General features: G+C 40.2%; 1 protein-coding gene across 3 annotated transcripts in view; it reads right to left on the bottom strand.

Moving 5' to 3' along the window:
* Window positions 1-16,691, bottom strand: part of CCDC77 (coiled-coil domain containing 77) — a 48,065-nt gene extending 31,374 nt beyond the window's left edge. Inside the window, exons 1-5 of one of the 3 annotated variants that reach the window (XM_037139867.2) lie at window positions 16,636-16,691; window positions 13,565-13,619; window positions 11,392-11,443; window positions 7,558-7,801; window positions 3,785-3,927 (exon numbers count right to left, since the gene is read on the bottom strand). In XM_037139867.2, coding sequence (XP_036995762.2) covers window positions 3,785-3,927; window positions 7,558-7,801; window positions 11,392-11,429 — 425 coding nt within the window. In that variant the 5' untranslated portion in view covers window positions 11,430-11,443; window positions 13,565-13,619; window positions 16,636-16,691. Of the gene's footprint in view, window positions 1-3,784; window positions 3,928-7,557; window positions 7,802-11,391; window positions 11,444-13,564; window positions 13,620-16,582 lie in introns of those variants that run through there. The other 2 variants (XM_037139866.2, XM_037139868.2) reach the window with 2 other exon arrangements.
* Between the last annotated feature and the right edge of the window lie 8,396 nt (window positions 16,692-25,087).

Here is a 25,087-nt window from a genome sequence, read left to right as displayed (position 1 = left end):
AAACAACCAGGATCTGGCCTCAGTGAATGCCCTCCCCCACCTCTTTCTAAGAAGCCTCAAATCCAGCACTAGCAGCAGCCAGACTCAGTTCACAGCTTGGCCTCTCTCAGGCACCTCCAAATACAGCATAAGTAACAGCCATCTGATATCACTTTGTAGCTCATGCTGGTGTCCCCAAGCAGGCCACTGGTAATGGGTGACCTTGGCCTTCACCTCCCATGAAGCCCCAGAGCCAGCACACCTGGTGAAGAGCTAAGAAATGCTGGAGTACTTCTGTAAGTGACATACTCAAAGGACGGACTTGATGGGCACCAGAGTCCTGCTCCGTGGGGTTGGTCTCTGCACAGCAGCTCCTCTGCTGTAGGGCTGCCAGTCCTCGCAGCCAATTGGCTTGGGGAGAGGTAGTCAATCCCTCCAACTGATGTGCCAACACCAACTAAGACTGAACTACAACAGGAAGGTACACACAACCCACATGGGAGTGCCTGGCTGAGACGACCAGACTGCTGTGCCAGTGGGCCCTACAGGACAGCTACCACATAGAGCCACCCTACCAAGACCAGGAGACATAGCAGGTCTACCTAATACATAGAAACAAACACAGGGTGGCAGCCAAAATGAGGAAATGAAGAAATATATCCTGAATGAGTTGAAGAAATCTCCAGAAAAAACTAAATGAATGGAGGCAAACAAACTATCAGATACCAGTTCAAAACAATCATTACAAGGATGCTCAAGGAACTTAGTGAGAACTTCAACAGCATACAAAGGACAAAAAATCAGAAATGAAGAATACAATAACTAAGATGAAGAATACACTAGAAGGCCTGGCTGGTGTGGCTCAGTGAATTGAGCACCAGCCTGCAAACCAAAGGGTCACCAGTTGGATTCCCAGTCAGGTCACATGCCTGGGTTGCAACTCAAGTTGTACCCCCAGCTGGTGGTGTGTGAGAGGCAACCAACCACACATTGATGTTTCTCTTCCTCTTTCTCCTTCCCTTCCCCTCTTTCTAAAAATAAATAAAATATTTAATTTAAAAAAAGAATACACCTGAAGGAATCAACAGCACTTTAGATAAAGCAGAGGAGTGAAACAGTGATTTAGAAGACTATGTAGCAGGAAACAGCCAATCAGAGTAGCAAAAAGAAAAAAATTTTAAAAAGTGAGGATAGTTTAAGGGACCTCTGGGACACCATCAAGCATAACAACATCCGCACCATGGGGGTACCAGAAGGAGAAGAGAACAACTGATTAAGAACCTAGAAGAAATAACAACTGAATACTTCCCTAACCTGGTGAAAGAAAAAGACACACAAGTCTAGGAAGCACATAGAGTTCCATACAAGATGAACCCAAAGAGGCTCACACCAAGACACATCATAATTAAAATGTCAAAGGTTAAAAACAAGGAGTGATTCTTCAAAGCAACAAGAGAAAAAGCAGTTAGTTACATACAAGGGAGCTCTCAAAAGACTGTCAGCTGACTTCTCAACAGAAATTTCGCAGCCAAAAGGAATTGGCAACTAAAGGACTTACAATGAAGATTACCCTACCAAATCTGTATTATAAGAAATGTTGGAGTTTTCTTTAAGAAAAAAAAAGAAACCAAAAATATGAAAAATGTAATGACAATAAATGCATAGCTATCAACATTACTTTAAATGCTCTAATCAAAAGACATATGGTGGATGAATAGATAAGAAAGCAAGGCCCTAAAATACTGTGTACAAAAGACCTCAGCTCGAAAGATACACACACACTAAAACTAAAGAGATGGAAAAACATATTTCATGAAAATGGAAACAAAAAAAACAATAACAAATAAAAGTTAGAGTAGCAATACTTTTTTCAGACAAGATAGACTTTAAAACAAAGAAAAGCCTGGGCTGGCTCAGTGGGTTGGGCATCATCCCACAAACTGAAAGGTCACTGGTTAGATTACTGCTCAAGGCACATGACTAGACTGCAGGCCAAGTCCCAAGTTGGGGGCAAGTGAGAAGCAAACGATGATGTTTATCTTCCACGTTGACGTTTCTCTCCCTCTCTTTCTCCCTTCCTTTCCCTCTCTCTAAAAAAAAAATAATTAATTTTTTAAAAAGCCCTTGGGGAGCACTGCGGGGTGAGCTGGGATGGGAGTAACAGACAGAAAACTGTACTTGAACAACAATTAAAAAAAAAAAAAAGACCCGAGTGGTATTGCTCTGTGGGTTGGGTGTCATGTCAGAAACCAAAAGGTCACTGGTTCAATTCCTGGTCAGGGCACATGCCTGGGTTGTAGGCCAGGCCCCTGGTTGGGGGCCTGCCAAGAAGCAACTGATTGATGATTCTCTCGCATGTCTGTTTCTCTCACACATTGATGCTTCTCTCCCTCTCTCCCTCCCTTCCCCTCTCTCTAAAAATAAATAAACAAGATCTTTTTAAAAAAAGACTATAACAAGGACCCAGCAATTCCACTACTGGATATTTTTCCAAAGAAACCCAAAACACTGAATTGAAATTACATGTGCATCCATATGTTCACTGCAGTTATTATTTACGATAGCCAAGATACAGAAGCAACCTAAGCATCTACCAATAGATGAATGGATAAAGAAGAAGTGATGTATATATACAATGGGATATGACTCAGCCATAAAAAAGAGCAAAATCTTGCCATCTACAACAACATGGATGGACCTATAGGGTACTGTGCTGAGTGAAATGGGTCAGACAGAGAGAGGTACTATATGATTTCACTTATATGTGGAATCTAAACAATAAAGTACACAAACAAGCAGAATAGAAAAAGACTCATACATAAGAGAACATTTTGATGACTGCCAGATGAGAGAGGATGGGAGGATAGGTGAAAAAGGAAGGCACTGAGATGTATTACAACTTGCTAGTTACAGAACAGTCATGGAATGTAAAGTACAGCATAGGAAATATAGTCAATAATATTGTAATAATGTGTGGTGCCAGGCGGGTACTAATTTTATTGGGATGATCACTTCATAAATTACATAGATGTCTAATGACTGGTTGTACACATGAAACTAAAATGATATTGTTGGTCAATTGTATTTTTTAATACAAAATTAAAAGTTATTTTTTAAAAACGTGTACTACAGCCCTGGCTGGTATAGCTCAGTGGATTGAACACAGGCCTGCAAACCAGAGGATCATGGTTCAATTCCCAGTCAGGGCACATGCCTAGGTTGCAGGCCGGTTCCCTGCAGGCCAGTTCCCTGCAGGTCAGTTCCTAGCAGGGAACACATGAAAGGCAACCATACATTGATGTTTCTCTCCCTCCCTCCTTCCCCTCTAAAGATAAATAACATCTTAAAAAAAAAACCAAAAAAACGTGTACTACAGTGGATACTGTACAACACTGCTCAGATGCCACCTTCAGGACCGAGACACATATACCTCAGTTACTGAGTCCTTCTCCAGGAATTACCTTGACTGAAGGGGGCTGCCTCTCCCACGTTCACACCCCCTCCCTGCTGGCAGCCTACCTCAAACGACCAATTGTTGTGGAGGTACAAAAGTGTGATTCCTTTTCCCCTGTAGGGTTGACTAAAGCCTCTGTTACCACTGTATCACACTTCAAATTCTTCCCCTGTTCGTCTGCTCAGATATTATTCTTGAGAGCTTTGCTACTAACCATCCCACGGGAAAATCATTATCTCCAGAGTGTTTTTGCTGGGAAATGCAACCTAAGAGAATTACCACAGAGAAACTTATTTTGTTTAGTGTAATTTAGAAATATAACTTCTACATTTTCCTTCTCCTACTCATTACCTGATTCTCAGTCGGTCATTTTCTGAGTAGAGGCGCAAAACATGTTCTCGTTCCTGGAAGAGGCAGACTTGCATATCACTTAGAGCTTTCTGCAATTCAGCAATCTCTTCCTCCCTCTGCTGCAAATCCCATTCCAGTTTATGCTGAAAAAGAAAAAAGTCATTGAAAAGAGACTGAGCTCTAGCTGGTGGGGCTTAGTGGATTGAGTGCCAGCCTTTCAGGTTGCTGGTTTGATGCAGGTCAGGTACCCAGTTGGAGGCATGCAAGAAGTAACTCATTGATATATCTCTCAAACATCGATGTTTCTCTCCTCTCTTTCTCTCTCCCTTCCCCTCTCTCTAAAAATAAATAAAATCTTAAATTAAAAAAAATTTTGTAAAAAGAAAAGAGACTGAGCTTCACAGGAGTATCTCTTGTATATGGAAGTGACAGTACACATAGAAATATTACAATGTGAATGGTTTTGCCAATACAGACCTCAAATGACAACAGTAAGTTGTATATAGACTTAAGTTTAAAAGTTACAAAGTGAGTATGCTTCCATATAATGTCAAAGCTTTCCTATCTTTTACAGGCTACAGAATCCAGAATGCCATCTGATTCACCTGTTCTTTATATAATTTTTAAAAAATGCTTTCTATTCAACAAGCATTATGACACTTTGAAAGATAAAGATGCAGTTATGTTTTCTTCCTAGAGCTAAGGAATTTTGTGAAAAGACAGATGTACAAACAATTAAATAAAACAATTATTTCAGAGAGGAACATATCTAGTGAAATGGTAGAAGTATGACTAGAGTAAAATCTCTGAAGCCTTTCTGGGAAGTCAGAGACCACCATTAAAAAGTTGAAAGTTGAGCCCTGACCAGTGTGGGTCACTAGTTTGATTTTCAGTCAAGGCACATACCTCAATTTTGGGTCTGGTTCCTGATGAGGGCGTGCAAGAGACACTTGATCAATGTTTTTCTCCCTCTTTTTCTTCCCACTTTCCCTTCTCTCTAAAATAAATAAAATCTTAAAAATAAAGATTTTTATTTATTTATTTTTAAGATTTTATAAATCTTAAAAATAAAGACACTTGATCAATGTTTCTCTCCCTCTTTTTCTTCCCACTTTCCCTTCTCTCTAAAATAAATAAAATCTTAAAAATAAAGATCAGCCCTGGCTGATGTGGCTCAGTGGTTGAGCACCAGCCTGTGAATCAAAGGGTCACTGATTTGATTCCCAGTCTTAGGCACATGCCTGGGTTGTGGGGCAGGTCCCAAGTGGGGGGGTGCACTAGAGGCAACCAAACATTGATGTTACTCTCCCTTTTTCTGTCTCCCTTCCCCTTTAAAAGACTAAAGATTAATAAAGATTAATCTTTAGTCTTTTAAAGATTAAATAAATGGAATCTTTAAAAATAAAAAAGTTGAAAGATGAAAACTGCTAGGGACAAGATGAGGGTGAGTACTCTCAGGAAAGAGAACAGTAAATACAGAACCATCGAAGAGTCCTGAATGTTTGGACAACTACAAGTATTTAAGTGTTACTGGAGTGAAAAGTGAGAAGCAGACTGAAGAGGTATGTGACTGGAGGCTGGACACTGGTGAAGAAGGATATTGTAACAATGCAGGTGACATAATAAGAATTTGAACTAGTGCTGAGGCAATACAACGAAGATGTTGGAATGGATTAAGGGATCTTTAGGAAGCCGAATCAACAGAATTTACTAAGTGACTAAATGTAGGGGCTGGGCAGAATTATAGTAAAACACAGAATAAAGAAAATAGTTAAGAGATAAGAATTTGAGGAAGGACCCTAGCCAGTGTGGCTCAATTGGTTGGGCTGCAAACTGAAAGGTCTCCAGTTCAACTCTCATTCAAGGCACATGCCTGGGTTGCTGACTGTGGGTTTTGCCCCTATCAGGGCACTTGCAGAAGGAAGAGGCAACCAATTGATGTTCCTCTCTCATATCAGTATTTCTCTCCCTCCCCCATCTCTAAAATAAATAAATAATGATAATGAAAAGAAATGGAGGGAAGGAAAATGGTAGTGGTGTATGTGTATGTATAGGTAGAGTTGAAAAAGATTACTTCAGATATAAACATGTGAACATGGAGCTTAAGAGAAAAGAGTCAGTATTAGCTATTTTGGATGTTATTACTCCATATGTAGTAGTATGGATAAAAATAAGATCACTTACAACGCAGTCTGCAAGAACACTGACATTTAAGATCAAGGAAGGGGACCTGTTAATGCAGACTAAGAGGTAAGATAAAAACCAGGAAAGAAAAATGACATAGAAATTAAGAAAGGAAGAGAGTTTTCAGAAAGCAGAGGTCAACAGTGACAGATACTGCAAAGGTCACAAAGAGGAGATCATTTTGGCAAATGGGGCTTAGAGACCACACGAGTAGTTTTATTAGCAGAGTAAGGAGAAAGGCTTAATTGCTGTCAGAGTCATGAATGAGTGATAATGTCAAACTATTCTGAAAGTGGGGCTAGGAAAAGAAAGAGCTACCTACATAAGAGAGTAGAGGGGGAAGCACAATTCAAGAATGGTGCTTTTGTTTGTTTGTTTTTTTTTAAGTAAAGAAAGACTTGATCACTATGAAAGAAAGATATGCTATGTAAGTGGAGCAAAAGAAGCAAGGAGTCAGGCGCAGGCAGTACTGAGGAGTAAAAGCCCACATTAAGCAAGAGGTTGAAGATAGAACACAAAGAGAAGAGCAATAATGAAGAGTTTCTTAGAAGGAAAAAAGGATCGGGGACAGGGAGAGAGTTGATCAATTCAGCTTAAGAGGGAGAGACATCTTGTCCCTGAAGCAATATGAAGAGAGATGGACACAGGTGTAGGTGACCGTGTGGATGGACAGGAAGGAGTTATGCATGATAGCTGGTATTTCCCCTGTGAACCAGAAAGCAAGGCTGCCTGATGAGAGACAGCTGAGACAGCTAAGACAGGCCTGCAGGCTGCAGGACAGTAGGGAAGGTACAACACAGACAGGAAGGGAGAAAGAACTGACTAGGGGTAGGTAAGTTAATTGCTGTGGAGTAACTGAGGATGGAGAAGCATTTATTGACCATGACTTTATTCTGTAATGATTTGTGACCTAGGGGCAATTCTGCCTGTACCCTAAGGAGAAATTTGGCAATGTCTAAAGGTACCTTTGATGGTCACAACTCAGGGTGAGGTGAGGGTGTATGTGTGTGTGTATGCTGCTGGTATCTAATAAGTAGAGGCCAAGGATGCTGTTAAACATCCTACAATTCACAGGATAGACCGCACGATATAGAATTACAAAGCCCAAGATGTCAACAGTGCCAACACTGAGAAACCCTGCTATAGAATTTAAGTACAGCTAGGGTTTTTACTAGTTAAGTGGAGCAAAAGAATAGGCAAGGAGTCATGTGCAGGCAGTACAGTTATCATCAAAGTGAAGTGTGATGGGGTTCAGGTTAGAAAGGAAGGACAAAATGTCAGAAACTGACACACAACATTTGGAAAACTGAAAAGTCAAGGAGCCATGGAGGTAATAATGAAGTCAGGTGTATGGTGGTGAAATAACTAAAAGTATAAGAGACATGGAGATATAACAGTTTAAGATTTTAGAGGTGGAGGGGTTTGTGTGGGCTTTGATCTAATGAAGGACCCAAAGGGAGGTAGCTAGGCTGAGGTAGAAGGTAATCAAAAAATACCTGCCTGTGATACAAGATGGCATTTCTAGGTCTTCTCTAGTCATGAACAGACTTAATCAGTCCTAAAAGGGCATGCATCATCTTTTTTGTTACCTGTCCTTCACAAGCTTCTTTGTATAGCTCCAGTTTCTTCAACAAATCCTCATTTTCTGCTTCACACTCAGCCATCTTCTTTTGATAATATTCCAGAAGCTCCTGAGAAGGGCAGAGAACAGCCAGACGATCTTCAATGGAAGGCAAAGGAGTTGACTCCACTGAATCTGAAAAAGACACTCCCTTCCACCTGGCAGAACGACTGAGGCCACATGCAGAACCATGTTTGGAAGCAGTTGTCAGCCTATGTGAAATTAGAAAGGGCATATTCATTAAATTGTCTAAATGTTTATGAAACATAATTTCTTAACTAAAAAAGAGGTTTATGTTCCTTTTAAAAAATTCCTACCCAAGGATGTTTATTGATCTTAGAGAGAGAGGAAGGGGGAGGAAGGAGAAGAGGAAAGGAGGAGAGAGAAACATCAATTGGTTGCCTCCTATATGTGCCAGTACTGGAGACTGAACATGCAACCTAGATGTGTGCTCTGAATAAGGATTGAACCTGCAACTTTTCTGGTGTATGGGGTGACGCTCCAACTAACTGAGCCACCCAGCCACGGTGAGGTTTATGTTCTTAAAGTATAACTTTAAGACGAATTTTAAAATTCATTATATTATATATATATATATATAATGCTATTACAGTTGTCCCATTTTTTCCCTCTCTATTCCCCTCTGCCTTGCACCTCCACCCCTTAGCTCATGTCCATGGGTCATACATGTAAGTTATTTGGCTTCTCCATTTCCTATACTATTCTTAACCCCCACATGTATACTTTGTACCTACAATTTATGCTTATTTCCTGTACCTTTTCCTGGCTTCTCATTTCCTATATTGTTCTTAACCTCTGCATGTTTATTTTGTACCTACAATTTATGCTTATTTCCTGTACATTTTCCTCCTCTGTCGCTCTCCCCCACTGATAACCCTCCACGTGATCTCCATTTTTGTGATTCTGTTCCTGTTCTACTTATTTGCTTAGTTTTTGTTTTTGTGTTTATGTTCAGTTGCTGGTAGTTGCGAGTTTGTTGTCATTTTACTGCTTATATTTTTGATCACCTTCTTTTTCTTAGATTAAGTCTCTTTAACATTTCATATAATAAAGTCTTGGTGATGATGCATTCCTTTAGCTTTTACTTTGTCTGGGAAGCACTTTATCCACCCTTACATTCTAAATAGCTTTGCTGGATAGAGTAATCTTGGATGTAGGTCCTTGCCTTTCATGACTTCGAAAACTTCTTTCCAGCCCCTTCCTGCCTGCAAGGTTTCTTTTGAGAAATCCACTGATAGTGTTATGGGGACTACTTTGTAGGTGATTGTCTCCTTTTCTCTTGCTGCTTTTAAAATCCTCTCCTTATCTTTTAATCTTGGGTAATGTAATTATGATGTGCTTTGGTGTGTAGTTCCTTGGGTCCAACTTCTTTGGGACTCTCTGAGCTTCCTGGACTTCCTGGGAGTCTATTTCCTTTGCCACATTGGGGAAGTTCTCCTTCATTATGTTTTCAAATAGGTTTTGCATTTCTTGCTCTTCCTCTTCTTCTTCTGACACCCCTATGATTCAGATGTTGGAACATTTAAAGTTGTCCTGGAGGTTCCTAAGCCTGTACTCATTTTTTTGAATTCTTATTCCTTGTTGTTTTTGAAACAAGTTCAAAAACAGCCCTTACACCAACCAGGGCTGTTTTTGAACTTGTTTTTCTTCTTTTGGTTGTGATAGGATCTACCTATACCAGTTGAATTTTTATTTCTTCCTTCTGCTCCACATCATTGATTTGAGTCCCAGCTTCTTCCCCTACACAGTTGGTTCCCTATATATTTTTCTTTATTTCACTTGTATAACCTTCACTTTCACCTCCATTTTGTGACCATTTTCAACCATTTCTGTGAGCATCCTGATAACCAGTGATAGGCTGGCTATCTCTTCATTGCTTAGTTCTATTTTTGAAACTTTGATCTTTCTTTCATTTGGGCCATATTTTTTTTTGTCTCCTGACACCTGTTATGTTGTAGGGGTGGAGCCTTAGGTATTGACCAGGGCAGGGCAACCCAGACTGCAGTGTTACCTGAAGCAGGGCACTATATTTGGGGGCAGAGTCTGAGAGGGAACAATGCTGCTTGCTCAGCTCTCGGCCAGCTTTCTATCACTTCTTCTACCCACAAGTAATCTGGGCCCTTCTGGTGCTGGTTCCCAGGTGGGTGGATTAGTGTACATTCTAGGACCCTATGGGTCTCTCCATCAAACTCTCCTGTGAGGCTGGGAGTTTCTCCCACTGCCACAGGTTTTTGTAGCCAGAAGTTTTGTGGCTTCATTTCCCTGCACTGAAACCCTAGGTTACACAGTCTGTCTTGCTTCCTAGTTGTTCTGCCTGGTTAATCCACATGCAAATGTGGGACTACCCAGTCTGCCAGCGCCATCTTACCTGCCCATTCTCCAGCCACTGATTTGCACGTGTTTTCTGCCTCGGCTACCTATCTCTGCCCCTCCTACCAGTCTGAATGAATGTTTCTTCTTTAACTCTTTGGTTGTTGGACTTCCATACAGTTCAATTATCTGGCAGTTCTGACCTGCAACCCAGGCATGTGCCCTGAATGGGAATCATACCAGTGACCCTTTGGTCACAGGCCAGTGCTCAATTCACTGAGCCACACCAACCAGGGCTGTTTTTGAACTTGTTGTTTTTCTTCTTTTGGTTGTGATAGGATCTACCTATACCTCTATCTTGTGGAAGTCTAAAATTCATTTTTAAAAAATGAAATATAAAATAAAGCCAGATACCAAGAGAAAATTTAATATAAGACATACACCAACAGGAACAATTATACTGCTGGTGAAGTGTAACTTGGTAAAACTAAAGACTAATTGGCAGAATCTAGTAAAATTCCAATTCCTCTTGTTCTAGAGAAACTTGTGCACATATGTATAAGATGAGACTTAAGAATAACATTACATGAGAGTCAGAATTAGAAAATATAGCCAAATTATTACAAAACTACATCACATTCTAATCTCTAGCACTGGAGACATCTGTATTACACTAACCAAGACTAAACAAGATTTAAGGTGATCAAAGGCTGGACAAGAAATGTTTTTAAGCTAAAATGAAAGTCAGAAAATAAATGATGCAGAATTGAAGAAATCCTCATGTGAAAATTAATCCATTTTGGCTGACTGCAATTTACTAGGTAACAAAACAGACAACAGAATTGGAGAACCTGGTATACCAGAACCCAAGAATTATAGTTCATGAAGGTTATGGTCACCACTTTTAATAAGTGAGCATGTATAGAAGAGATATTAAAATGTACTTTCAGCAAACATGAAGAAAAAAATCTAATATTGTCTCAATCATTAAAGTTTGTGACAGAAATACTAGTTTATCCAATGTTCCATGTTTTCCAAGGGGGCTGCCTTATAACAACAGTGGGAAATAGGTTAGTAGATGAACTAAGAGATATTTCCGAGATTTTGCAGATGAGCATTGTGGCAGAAGATGAGGCAGCAAGGTGATGGCAGAACCAGCATTCCAAATCCCCTTTGTATATTGGTTACTTCTTCTGTAATCCAGGAGGCACTAACACTGTGCTAAGCCCACTCAATCTGTCTGGGTTCTGGTATTATCATTTAGTATGTCCTTGTTTTTAACCTAAATTCCATGTAATAAGAAAAGAATAATGAGTCTAATATGGTTCAAATCTAGAGTGTGGAAGTATAAGCTAACTTGCACTGAAGTTACATAAGTCTTGATTCTTTTTTTTTTTTAATCAGTTTTGGTAACACTGCTTAATAGAAGTCTTAATTCTTTAACAACTCAAAAAATAAACAAATATCTTACTTTTTGCAGACAGGGGTATGTGTCGGGGTAAAGTTCATGTTGTCTTTTTCACCTGTCAAACATACAAAAATTCAGAATGACAGTGCAGGAACAGAACAAAACGGTAGAACGTACAGACTAGTTCCCTCTCCAATCATACGTGAGCCCGCTGCTGAGGGTGTGACATTTTAAAATGTAGTACTGTTTGTTAAAGTAGTTCTGAATTCTGAGGTTGTATGACTTTTGAATTTTCATAAGGTATTCTTTGTCATTATTATTTTCAAATGATATCAAAATTGCATTTAATATTTGGATGGATAAGTACAAAGAGAAAAGCCTCCTTGGTATGAAGGTTATCTGCAACAATACAAAAATATGCCTTTTGCTGAAACTGTAAGAGAGGGAGATGCACAAAGTTTCTAATAAGCAAGAGATAGTAAGTGGAAATTAAGGTAGAGGACCCATTATGCTAAATTTAAGATAAATACAAAGCCATTGACATTGTCTTTATTTTGTATCTGTTTTATTTTAGACAAAGAAAAAATATTACTTATAAACTTTAAAAGGCCCACTGACAATCTTCATTTTTTTCAGAGGAAGTTTATTTAGAAAGTTACAGAGGTAGCAGTAGTGAGCATAGACTCAGGAAACAAGCTACAGAAGCAAGAGAAGGGCCCTTGGAGCTTAGGCGAGAGAAAGGCAAATGTAAGGCACCTGAGGAAAGAAGAGGGGAATGGGAAAGGCAGTGTGCTGATAAGACAGATCTTGGAGAAGGGGACGAGAGGGAGGGGGAAGGAGGGAGAAGGAGAAGGGGAGAGAGTTTTTTTTAGAGTGACATTTTATTTTTTTTTTAATTTTTTAAAATTTATTTAGTTATTTTTCAAGTAGGTTTTTTTTTGTCAATTTCTCCCATCCCAGCCCCCCCTCCGCCCCTTCTCCCCATCTCCCTCCCATTACCCCCCCCCCCACAGTCCTCATCCCTGTGTCTTTCATACTTGTTCTTCAAAATCCCTCCCTGTTTTTCCCCTTAAATTCCCTTCCTGGGGAGAGTTTTTTAAAATTAGCTTTGGGGAAAGCTTTCTTATCAAGAAGGCTGTGTCAATCCATTTTGACTTTGAGCCAGTCAAGAGATGATGTGATGTCCTGTTCTTGTGTTCTACCTAGAATATATCTGTTTACAATCTTCAGTCCTCAGGGAAGATTTTTTGAAAAAAAGAGGAGATAATTACTATTGTTCATTCTATAACCAGTTTCTTGCTAGGGACTCCAGAGTGCCTCACCCCTAGTCCTTGAAACCTTTTTCATATGGCTTCCAAGACATCACAGGTTCCTGGTTCTCCTTCCTCACTGGTCATTAATTTTTAGTCACTGCTACTTCTTCCTCGTCTTCATCTATAATTATTGCTTTAGTAAATTCATGAAGTCTCATGGTTTTCAAGTATGCACCTCCAATCCTTCCTCTGCCCTTTACTCCAGGCTCCCACACACTCCATACATCACTTAGATGCCCAACAGGTCTCACAACTTCACCAATTCCCAAATTGAGCTCCTGATATACACCTCCTACCACCTGACCTCAAACCTGACCTTCTCTCTGAACTCAACGTCCCAGTAATTACTAACACCATTCTCTCAGTTGTTTAGGAAAACAAACTTAGAGAAATTTCACTCCTCTCTTTGTCTCAATCCATTAGCAAGTCCTATAGCCTCTGCCACCAACAAATTTAAAGTCTGACAACCACTCATGTCAATAATGCCTGGTTGAACTCACTATAATCTCTTGCCTGGATTACTATAATGGTCTCTCTGCTTCCACTCTCACCTCTATCCCCTGCAGTCTCTTCTCAACACAGCAGTTAAAGGGATTATTTAAAATATGTCAAAACACACCAAAATGTGGAAACTCATAAGGGCAGCCATTTTTTATCTACTGTGTTCACTGCTGTACCTGCAGTGACTGAAATAGTGCCTGGTTCATAGTAGGCACTCAACATGTTTTTTTAAAAATAATAAATAATTTTAAATCCTCAATATGAACTTTATTCAACATCTTTTTCTTCTACTATCCAACCTAGCTGGAAAATCTGTTTCTGCTTTTGTCATTCCATCTGCCTTCTTCTACCAGCCAACCCTTCAATATGCCATTTCTCTTTATTCTCTTGTTTAAAAGACTACTTTCCTTCTTCAAACTCACCTACTTCTACAAAGCTTCTCCAAATTAGGCCAATTTGCCTCTTGTGGAAAATAACCTAGAAAATAAAAATAGTAATTAGGTATAGTAGGATCATGGGTAACTTTTTTATCCTTACCTGAAGACATACATGCTTATTGTTTTGAGAGAGGAAGGGAGGGAAAATGTGAGGGAGAGAAACATCGACTGGTTGCCTTTCGTATGCGCTCTGACAGGGGAGACCAAACCCATAACCTAGGCATGTGCCCTGACCAGGAATCATACTGGTGACCTTTCAGTTTGCAGGATGACACCCAACCAACTGAGTCACACCAGTGGTCAGGGACAAGTGACATTTCTATAAACACCTTTATTGAGATATAATTCACATTCTATATAATTCAGTCATTTAAAGTGTATAATTCAAAGATTAGTATATTCACAGATAGGTACAACCATCAGCACAGTAAATTGTACATTTCCATCACTTCAAGATCAAATCTTGCATGCTTTAGCTATCACCCCTGTGTTCCACCCTACCCCCGCCCTAAGCAATTACTAACCTACTTTCTGTTTCTACAGATCTTCCTGTTATGGACTTTCATATGAATGTAATCATACAGTATGTGGTCTTCTGAGATGGGCTTCTTGCACTTAGCATGTTTTCAAGATTCATTCACGCTGCAGCATGTGTCAGTACTTCATTCCTTTTTATGGCCAAATAACATTCCATTTTATGAATATGGGATACATCTTAAAGATAAATATCACTGTTCTAAAACTACTTAAGACTACATTGGAACTTTTTCTTAATCCTCACCCAAGAATACATCCACTGATTTTTTTTTTTTTTTTTTGAGAGGAAAAGGGAGGAAGTGATGGAGAAGAAGAGAGGGAGGGAGAGGGAGAAAGAGAGAATCATTGACTGGTTGCCCCCTTCCCCATATGTACCCCTACCTGGGGCAGAACCCACAACTCAGGTATGTGCCCTGACTGGGAATTGTACCCATGACCTTTTGGTGTACAGGACAATGTTCCAACCATGTGAACCACACCGGGCAGGGCAAGAGTAATTTGGAACTTTAAAAGAGCTTTACAGCAACCTGAAATTTCTCTTCTCTCTCACAGACAATCTCACTCCTTCTTGCAGACTATTACCCATTTACTAAAAGTTATATACACTCACTTTTGTTTTGTTTTATAATCTCTAACGATCTGACTTCTAACATCTGAACTAAAGATGGTCAGCAGATATACAAATTAATAAATTCGGTTGTTCTTTTGGGTTCCCATCTTCCACCCAACAAGTCACCCTGGATTTGTATGCTTAATTTGTCCTGTTGACCACCCTTTTAAAAAATATTGCTTTGTAGTTGAGAGCATGGGTTCTGGAATCAAACAGACTTGAGTCTGAGTCAAAGCTCTGTCTCTTATTAGCTGTATGACTTTAGGTAAGTTATTTAACCTCTCTAAACTTCCACTACTTCTTAGAAAATGGGGAGAATAGCATGTATGTTATAGGTCAGTGTAAAGATTAAATGAAATAATGAATAAAAGGTCTGACACATACAGGCACTCAATAACTACAGATTATTATTTTTACTGAAAATGTCCCTCCCTTGGTTCAAAAGGTTCTGTCCCCAACTTTCTTTACTACTTCCCCTATCCATTTCTTTGGAAACATCATTTTCACTGCTTTTATATTTACCTCTATAATTAAAACACTGCCTGGTACAGAGTAATTAACTACTTGTTGAATGAGCAATTAGATCTCTTTCAATCTCCTGATGACTGGTTGCCTCTCTCACGTCTCCAACCAGGTACCTGGCCTACAACCCAGGCATGTGCCCTTACTGGAAATCGAACCAGAAACCTTTTAGTTCACAGGCCAGCACCCAATCAACTGAACCACACCAACCGGGGCTCATTACTATTTCTATTGACCCTCTCATCCAACTATATAACTATCTATATTCTATCTCGATGATAACGATGCTAATTCAGGATCTCCCTATGCTCTTCACCACTCTACAATGGCTTAACTGTTCTACCCACCCCTGGTCTTCCCTGGATCATCTTCTTAAAAAAGTCATAAAATTCATCACTAACTCCTCATAGCCAAATGCATTAAATCAAACTCAGCCTAGAGATCACTTCTTTCCATCTAAGGACCAAAGCTCTCTCTCCTGCCTCATTTCCCTGCACTCCCCTAACTCTACCTTCTGTTGCTGATAACTTTCTTGCCTCCATACCTTTGTTCCTACAACTGGGACATAGCTCCCTCCACTCTCACAAGTTCACTTTAACCCAGTCTGTACATGAAAACGCAAATGCTACTTCCTTCATCTCTTTCCTGAGTCTCTTCATTAATATGCTCTAAAAAAAACTGCACTTGTTTTGTACAAGTGCAAAAGAACTGCACTTGTACATATTGGAGTTCTTTGTTGCTATCATTTCTCCCATGATAGTGCATGCTCCTTGCAAGCAGCAGACGTGCCTTACCCATTACTGTATCTCCCAAAAGAACAACATCCTTGCTTATATTACATTAACGGAAAATTCCTCTTTCTCTGCGATATCCTTGTTTAGGTATATTTTTTTATAGCTTGTCTACCTACAATTAACTCTTGTTTAGCACTTTGACATTTATTTTACGCCCACAACTCTGTGAAGTATTTTTTTATCCTCCATTAATTTAAACGAGATTGAGGCTTAATTAGACTAGCGCGGGATGGGGAATACCGCAACCCATCTCCAGGACCTCGTAATTCTGTACTTCTTTTTTAGTTTCATCTCGTTCTCGACTCCCTCATCGCTATAGCTCCCCAATGCTCCAGCACCATGAAATCTTTCCCTTTGCATATTCTAACTTTCCACGTCCGGTCCCCCGGACTCCTGACGACTCCAACCCCCACCCCCATATTTCAAGCTCACATCCGTCTCTTCCGTACTGCTCCCACTGGTACTACTCCCTCACCAAAGTTTCCCTTCCCCAACCCCCTTGCCTAGTCCCTTCCCAGAAACCCGAAATTTTATACTCACGCCACTCTAAACCCCCGGAATCACAGAAGCCAACGGAAAAACAAAAGTTAAACCTGGGACCTTCGCGACGCGACCGCCAGTACAGGAATCCGTCCAATGGCCCACCAGTTTACCGCGTCCCACATTGAGCACCAATAGGAAGGATATCCACACAGAGGCACACCCCATTCCCGCTAGCCCTTGCTTGGGTCTTACCGCGCAGAGATCGTCGGGAAATGTAGTTTTATCTCTGCGCACAGCTCTCTAGGCGGAGGAGGTAACCAGACTCCCAGTTCTCTCAGAATGATTCTTGGGATCAGACTGAACTAGTTCAGGACGCCTACAGTTTATGCTTGTTCATCTACTTTGTTTACACAAAAAGTGATGCAGAAACGGTGTCCACAGTCATGGAAAGGATCATAAGATTATTGTGTGTTGTAGTGTACAATATCTCAAGAAGATAAAGATAAGTTTCTCCTTCAGTGCCCTGGTGTTCTAAGCCAAGGCAGGGCCTGTGGTTCGATTTGTACAGTCAGAGGACTGTGTATGTAAGAATATAAATGCTGGCACTTTTGCTAGATAGCAGACTCTATTTTCCTGAGAGGTGTGAGAAATTGACTTTAATATTACCCAAAACCCAACTGTATCATCTTTCCAGAAGAGCAAGGTTTCAGAGCTGCAGCTACTGGTATGGAAAAGCTTAGACTCTTCACTAATATAAGACCTAAGGATGTCCAAAAGAAACTTGCCATCTTTTTCCAAGCCTGCCTTTTTTCCCTTTTGTGATTTTTCTCTGTTAGTTACATCAAGATCTTCTCAGACACCTTGGTTCAGTATGTTTGTCTCTCTTTTGGCCCTTACATTAAAAAAAAAAAAGATCATGGTGTTCTTATCTTCATACCTGTTCTCAAATATATATCTTCCTATTTACTTCTGCTCCAGGTCTCATTACCTTTTACTTGAACTACTACAAGAAAAAAATTTTTCTCATTAAACTTTGTTTTGAGTCTCAAAATCCTGTGACAGATTTTTGGTCAAGTTCTTTCCACTAAAAATTACTGACTTTAAAAACTAATAACTTAAAAACTGCCACACACAAAAGGAAACCAAGTGGTCCACAAAACATTCTCTTTTCCTTCTGAAGGTGATATGATGCATTGTAATAATTAACCCATCTTTTACTCTTAAACATAAATGGCCAATTGAGACAAACTGTTCTATGACTATCCTTCCACCACTGATTAAGACTGAGGTAGCAGGTATCAGGGATAACATTCATTTAGCCTTCTGAGCTTTCTGGGCAGACTTGGTGACTTTGCCAGCTCCTGCTGCCTTCTTGTCCACACCTTTGATGACACCCATAGCAACTAACTGTCTCATATCTTGAACACTAAAATGGCCCAGAGAAGGATAGCTAGAGATTAAAAAAAAAGAGAGATAAAAAACTGTGGGCCAGTCTCTGGATTCCAACCTAGTTTGTAGCAACATGGCTAAATGCACCAAGAGGGTTGGAATCCTCAGTAACTATGGGACAAGTTATGGTGCCTCCCTAAGGGCAGGGGTGAAGAAAATTAAAATCAGTTATCACAGTTGCCCCTCTAGGTACACTTGCCCTTGAAATCCAAGTACATTTGCCCTTCCTTTGGGAAAATGAAGATGAAGAGACAAACTGTGGGGATCTGACACTGTGTTTCCTGCATGAAAAACAGTAGCCAGTGGTGCCTGGCCCTACAATTCCACTTGTGTTGTCACAATAAAGTCTACCACCAGAAGACTGAAGGAATTGTAAGACCAGTAGAAGCTCCACAATTTGAAATGTTTCTAGCTTATGGTAAAGATGCAGGGGCTTGTCAGCTGGATGAGTCGGTGACACTGGAACCCTGGGCTGGGAGGCCTAGTATGGGGCTGGAACTCCTCATTTTCAAGATATCGAATTTTTATCCATTACATGTGAATGTGGGACCAGCCCACTCTGCATCTCTGCTCTACTACCAGTCTGGGTGATTGTGGTTTGTTTAATTCCTTACTTGTCAGACTTCAACTCAACTTGATTTCTGATGGTTCTGAGCGATGGCTGTTCTATATTTTAGTTGTAATTTTGATGTGGTTGTGTGAGGAGGTGAGGCATGTTTACCCAGGAAGTCTACAATAAGTTTCTAACTAATGTTTTTGCCTTCTTCAATCCATTCTATAAAAGATGATTCTTGAAAATAAATAAATAAATAGATAGATAAATAAATAAAGATTATTTTTGTGGGGTCGTGTTGGACATGGCTCTTCCACCAAATCCCAGCTCTGTGATGGAAGGCTGGCCCAAGGGACCCTGGCCAGAAGGAATGTGTATTGTCCCAAGGTATAATGTGTGGCTCCCTCCCTATCTTCCCAGGGGACTGGTTTCTTGCTGAACTGCTTCTTGACCTTTTCTTTTTTTAATACAAGCATTGATGTATTATGACATAACTTTAGGTCACATGAAACTTTGTACAACTTGGACCAATGCCCTCTTTGTCTGGGACACCTTATAATTAGTCTTGGACAGGGATGGCAGCGGTAATGCAGTCCTACTTAGTCCTACAGGGAACACTTGCCACCATCAGTGTTCCCTATAATTTAAGTAATAAAGGCTATGTCTGTTATACTAGGTCCTTCTTGTGGATTTTTTTACTAATCCAAATGAGTGGTCAAGGTCATCAGACTCAACTTCCTGTGTTACAATTTTTTTAAAAGCATACTTCTGGACGTGTTACACTCATGTTCATAAACTTTTGGTGATTCCCCACAGAGCAGAGAATGAAGTCCAAATAGTAATGTGGCACTCAAACACTGCCACAATCAGATTTCAGTTATTTCTATTATGATTGATAACTGATTATTTTCTGAATGTAGCATGAATTTTTCAGCTTTGTCTCATACAATTCCTTTTATCTGGGTTTACCCTTTTCATGAATCAGCAGCCTTAAAATTTCTACCAAGGCCAATACAAATACCATCTCCTCGATTGGGAGTAATCCCTTCTGTTTTGATATCCTTGTACCAATTGGTCATTGTTTTTATAGCACAGCTTCAATTCAAATGTCATCAGTCTTGAGTCCTCTGACTACCTGATCCTTCCTTAATACTCTCTACTTTCACCATTCCCTCCCTTAGTTACTTTTTAAAATATCACCATCTAAAATAATATATATTTATTTACTTGTGCTTACTATTTTATCTCCCCTTACCACTCAGATGTAACCTCTATGAGGGGAGATCATTTGCCTTTTTGTTGTCATATATCCAGCATCTAGAAGAGTGCCTGGCACATAGCAAATGGTCAATAATTTTACTTTTATTTTTATTTATTTTTTAAATTATTTTTTAAAGTGTTTTTTCAAGATTTTATTTACTTATCTTTAGAGAGGAAGGAGAAGGGGTGAGAAACATCAATGTATGGTTGCCTCTAGTGCATCCCCTGCTGGGAACTGGCCTGCAGGGAACTGGCCTGCAACCCAAGCATGTGCCCTAACTTGGAATCAAACCTTGATCTTCTGGTTCGCAGGCCCGTGCTCAATCCACTGAGCTACACCAGCCAGGGCTACTTATTATTTTAGAGAGAGATAGGGGGAGGGAAGGAAAGATAGAGAAACATTGATTTGTTGTTCCACTTATTTGCACATTCATTGATTGCTTTCTGGATGTGCCCTGACCTGGGATTGAACCTGCAACATTGATTCCACACTTCAGCCCACTGAGCTACCTAGCCAGGGCTCAATGGTTGTTTTTGAATGCATGTGTAACATTCTACCTACATATGTATTACCCCTCTCTTAGATTCGTGTTCTTTCAATCTATATCTAGGTAATATTTCATCATTTACTCAAATGCCAAAAGGACATTCTCAGCTCACCGGTCTCTTGCAACCACCTAACATCAGAATGATAATTTTTAAAAAAATCATTCCAGTGATGGAGAATGAATTAAGAACAATGCTGGTAGATTTTGGAGGCTACAGTGATAATTGATATGAAGGCAAATGCCTAAACAAGAGTGTCAGTGTTAGGAATGTGATGAAGGAAATGGGAGATAATTTGAAGTTCCTATTGACTGGGCCCAGAAAAGGAGCACTAGCTAGAACAACTGGCATTAATGAGAATGTGAAATGCAAGAGGAATAATATATTTTGAGGTTGTGAGAAGCTAGGAGAACAGTAACTTGATGCACTTATTTTGAGCAGCCGGGGGAACACTAACTTGATGCATTCTCTTTTTTACTTTATTTAAATTTAAATATTTTATTGTTTATGCTATTACAGTTGTCCCAAACTTTCCTCCCTCCACCAAGTCCACCTCCCACTCCTACAGTAAATCAGCACACCATTGTCCATGTCCATGGGTCATGCATATATGTTCTTTGACTAATCCCTCCACCTTCTTTCAACCAGTCCCCACCTTCCTCTTCCTCTTACAGCTGTCATTCTGTTCCATGTTTCTATGCCTCTAGTTCTATTTTGCTTGTTAGTTTATTTTGTTCATTAGACTCCACTTATAAGTAAGATCGTATAGTATTTGTCTTTCACCAACTGGCTTGTTTCACTTAGCATAATATTCTCCAGTTCTATCCATGCTATCACAAAAGGTAAAAATTCTGTCTTTTTAACTTCTGCATAGTATTCCACTGTGTAAATGTACCACTGTTTTTAAAAAATATGTTGTATTGATTATGCCATTACAGTTGTCCCATTTCTTCCCTTTCATTCCCCTCCACCCTGCACAACCCCTCCCACCCACATTCCCCCTCTTTAGTTCATGTCCATGTGTCACATGTTCTTTAGCTTCTACATTGCCCATACTATTCTTACCCTCCCTCTGTCTATTTTCTACCTACCATCTATGCTACTTGTTCTCTGTACCTTTTCCCTCATTTTCCCCCTCCCACTTCCCTGTTACTAACCCCCCATGGGATCTCCATTTCTGTGTTTCTGTTCCTCTTCTAGTTGTTTGCTTAGTTTGTTTTTGCTTTTGTTTTAGGTATGGTTGTTAATAATTGTGGATTTGCTGTCCTTTCACTGTTCATCTTTTTTATCTTCTTTTTCTTAGGTAAGTCCCTTTAACATTTCATATAATAAGGGCTTGGTGATGATGAACTCCTTGAATTTGACCTTATCCGAGAAGCACTTTATCTGCCACTCCATTCTAAATGAAAGCTTTGCTGGGTAGAGCAATCTTGGATGTAGGTCTTTGGATTTCATGACTTGGAATACTTCTTTCCAGCCCCTTCTTGCCTGTAAGGTCTCTTTTGAGAAATCAGCTGCCAGTCTGATGGGAACTCCTTTGTAGGTGACTGTTCCCTTATCTCTTGCTGCTTCTAGGATTCTCTCCTTCATTTTAATCTTGGCTAATGTAATTATGATGTGCCTTAGTGTGTTCCTCCTTGGGTCCAAATTCTTTGGGACTCTCTGAGTGTCCTGGACTTCCTAGAAGTCTAGTGCCTTTGCCAGTGTGGGGAAGTTCTCCTTTATTATTTGTTCGAATAAGTTTTCCACTTGTTGCTCTTCCTCTTTCCCTTCTGGTACCCCTATAATTCGGATATTAGAACATTTAAAGATGTCCTGGAGGTTCCTAAGCCTCTCTTTATTTTTTTTTAAATTCTTATTTCTTCATTCTTTTCTGGTTGGATGTTTCTTTCTTCCTTCTCATCCACACCATTGATTTGAGTACCAGTTTCCTTCCCATCACCATTGGTAGCCTTTATTTTTTCATCTAATCTGCAACCAAATTCAACCAATTCTGTGAGCATCCCGATGACCAGTGCTTTGAACTGTGCATCTGGTAGGTTGGCTATCTATTCCTTGCTTAGTTGTATTTTTTCTGGAGCTTTGATCTGTTTTTTAAATTTGGGCCTTTTTTTTTTTTTTTGGTATTAATGTGCCTGTTATGTAGTGAGGGACAGAGCCTTAGGTGTTCACCAGGGTGGAGTAATCCACATCACTGTGCTGTGACACTCTATGTGGGGGAGGGGTCCGAGGGGAAACAATGGTGCTTGCTCTGCCCTCTGCCAGATTTCAGTCACTTTCCCCACTTCCCACAAGCAAATAGGGCCCTTTTGGTGCTGATTCCCAGGTGGGTCAGCTTGTGTACATCCTAGGACCCTGACGGTCTGTCCAGTGAATTCTTCTGTGAGGCTGGGACTTTCTCCCACTGCAGCAACCCCTCTCAGGTTTTTTTAATTGGTGGTTTGATGCTTTATTTCTCTGCACAGGAGCCCTGGGTTATACAGTCTGTCTCACTCCCCAGTTGTTTCTCCTGGTTTATCAGCATTAGAAAGTGAGGCCGCCAAGTCCACAATCTGCTGCCTTGCTGGGTTTGCCTGCTGCTGCCTCATGCACCCTGGTCCTCCAACCACTGCCTTGCTGTGAGTCCTGTTCCCCCGACCCATCTCCACCCCTCCTACCAGTCTGGATGAATGTGTCTTCTTTAACTCCTTGGTTATCAAACTTGCATAGAGTTTGGCTTTTGTCAGTTCTGGTTGTTTTTTGTTTTTAAATTGTTGTCTTTCTTTTGATTGTGCGTGGAGGCAGAGTGTGTCTACCTACACCTTCATCTTGGCTGGAAGTCAGCAGTTTTTGAAATTTTTTTAATTGAAGTTGATTTTTAGTTTCAAGGCATTATGATCTGAGAAAAGTGCTTGATATGATTTTAATTTGTGAAGACCTATTTTTTGTCCTACCACATGGTCTCTCTTTGAGAATGATCCATGTGCACTTGAGAATAATGTGTATTTTATTGCTTTGGGATAAAATGTTCTGTAAACGTCAATTAAACCATTTGATCTAGCGTGTCATTTAATGTAGCTTTTTTTTCTTAATGTTTTGTGTGGAAGATCTATCCAATGGTAACAGTGGGGTGTTAAAATCCTCTACAATAACTGTATTTTATCTGTCTGTTGCTTAAAGTTCTCCAAGATTTTCTTTAAGTATTTATGTGCTCCTGTATTGGGCACATATATGTTTACAAGGGTTATATCCTCTTGTTGGATTGATATCTTTAGTATTATGTAGTGACTTCTTTGTCTCTTGTTATGGCTTTTGTTTTGAAGTTTATTTTGTCAAATATAAGTATTGCTACCCTGGCTTTTTTTGCACGGAATGTGGTTTTTTTTTTCCCCCATCCCTTCACTTTCAGCCTGTGTAAATCCTTTGTTCTAAAGTGGGTCTTTTGTAGACAGTAAATATAATGTGTTGGGAACTGCCCTGCCTGGTTTCAGAAGCTGTAACCCCCCCCCGCCCCATGGCTAAGGCTGAGTGAGAGACCTTGGTACCCTAAGCCACTGAGGAAACAAAGCTTATCTCCCTGGCAGGAGCACTGCCTCTGCCCGCTTTACTTCGCCCTGCCTGGCCCCCAGTGCATGACCAGTTAGCCAAAGATGGGTAAGATTCCTCCAGGGAGGGATGACCTAAGACAGGTATGGTCACAATGGGGCTCTCAGGGAAGGACTTGAGGGGCTATGGAGAAAGGGGGTGATGGACCCTTGCCCCTCAGCTTTGACATAGCCTAAGTCCTTGTTCTGTCTGTAAGAAGTCTCCTAATCTCTTGGCTGCCTTACTTCCCCTGCCTGACTTAAGCCTGAAACAATGCTGGAGGTGGGTGTGGGCCCTGTGCTGGAAAGGACAGGTTCCCCAGGGTGATCAGGCCTAAGAAAGAATGCATAAAATCCTGTAAAACCTGCTTTGCTAATACCCTCAATTTAAATGCTAAGGGTCCAAGCAGGAAATGAGTTTGTTTCCCCAAACTTTTATGGCCCTGACTCAAAATAGGCCTGCAGAGTTCTTTGAATGTTATCTATTTGATCATTACTGCCTGATAATGATTGCTGAGCTTTTCATCTATGCCCTGTATTCCTATGCAAATTAAAGCCAATAAAAACCTGTCGAGGCAAGGGTCAGCATGCTTTCCTCTTGAGAGAGTGGCCCTGTTGTCCCTTTTCCTCCACAGGACTTGGTAGTCCATGTGAATTTGTCTCCTCTCAGCCATAATGCTGTGGAGACTGTGGGCTGGCATCTCAGTCAATAATGGGTCATATTTTTTATCCATTCAGCTACGCTGTGTATTTTGATTGGAGTATTTAATTCATTTACACTTAAGGTTATTATTCATAGGTACTTATTTAATGCCATTTTTCCTTTGTACCTGTGTTCCTCTCTCTCTCTATTTCTTCTTCTTAGAGCAGTCTCTAGCATCTCTTACAGTGCTGGTTTAGTGAAAATTTACTGCTTTAGCCTTTTTTTTTTTGTCTGGAAAGCTATTTCACCTTCCATTTTAAATGAAAGCTTTGCTGGATAGAGTAGTTTTGGTTGTAGGTCCTTGCTTTTCATAACTTGACAGCTGGCCTGCTGTCAGTCTTAGACTTGTCACTGATCTGTTTCTGAGAAGTCTGGTGAGATCAAGTGGAGGGGATTCCTGGATCTTGAATGGGAGGTGCTTTTCAGACTTCAAAAAAGATGGTGGTTTATTCCTCTGCCCCTGAGCCACTTGTTTGAGTCTGTCTGGG

Source organism: Artibeus jamaicensis, unplaced genomic scaffold (genome assembly GCF_021234435.1).
Source record: "Artibeus jamaicensis isolate MK-2021 breed Jamaican fruit bat unplaced genomic scaffold, CSHL_Jam_final contig_1028, whole genome shotgun sequence".
Taxonomy (NCBI): domain Eukaryota; kingdom Metazoa; phylum Chordata; class Mammalia; order Chiroptera; family Phyllostomidae; genus Artibeus; species Artibeus jamaicensis.
The sequence above is the reverse complement of the archived record's forward strand: the minus strand, read 5'-3'. Positions and strand labels throughout refer to the sequence as shown.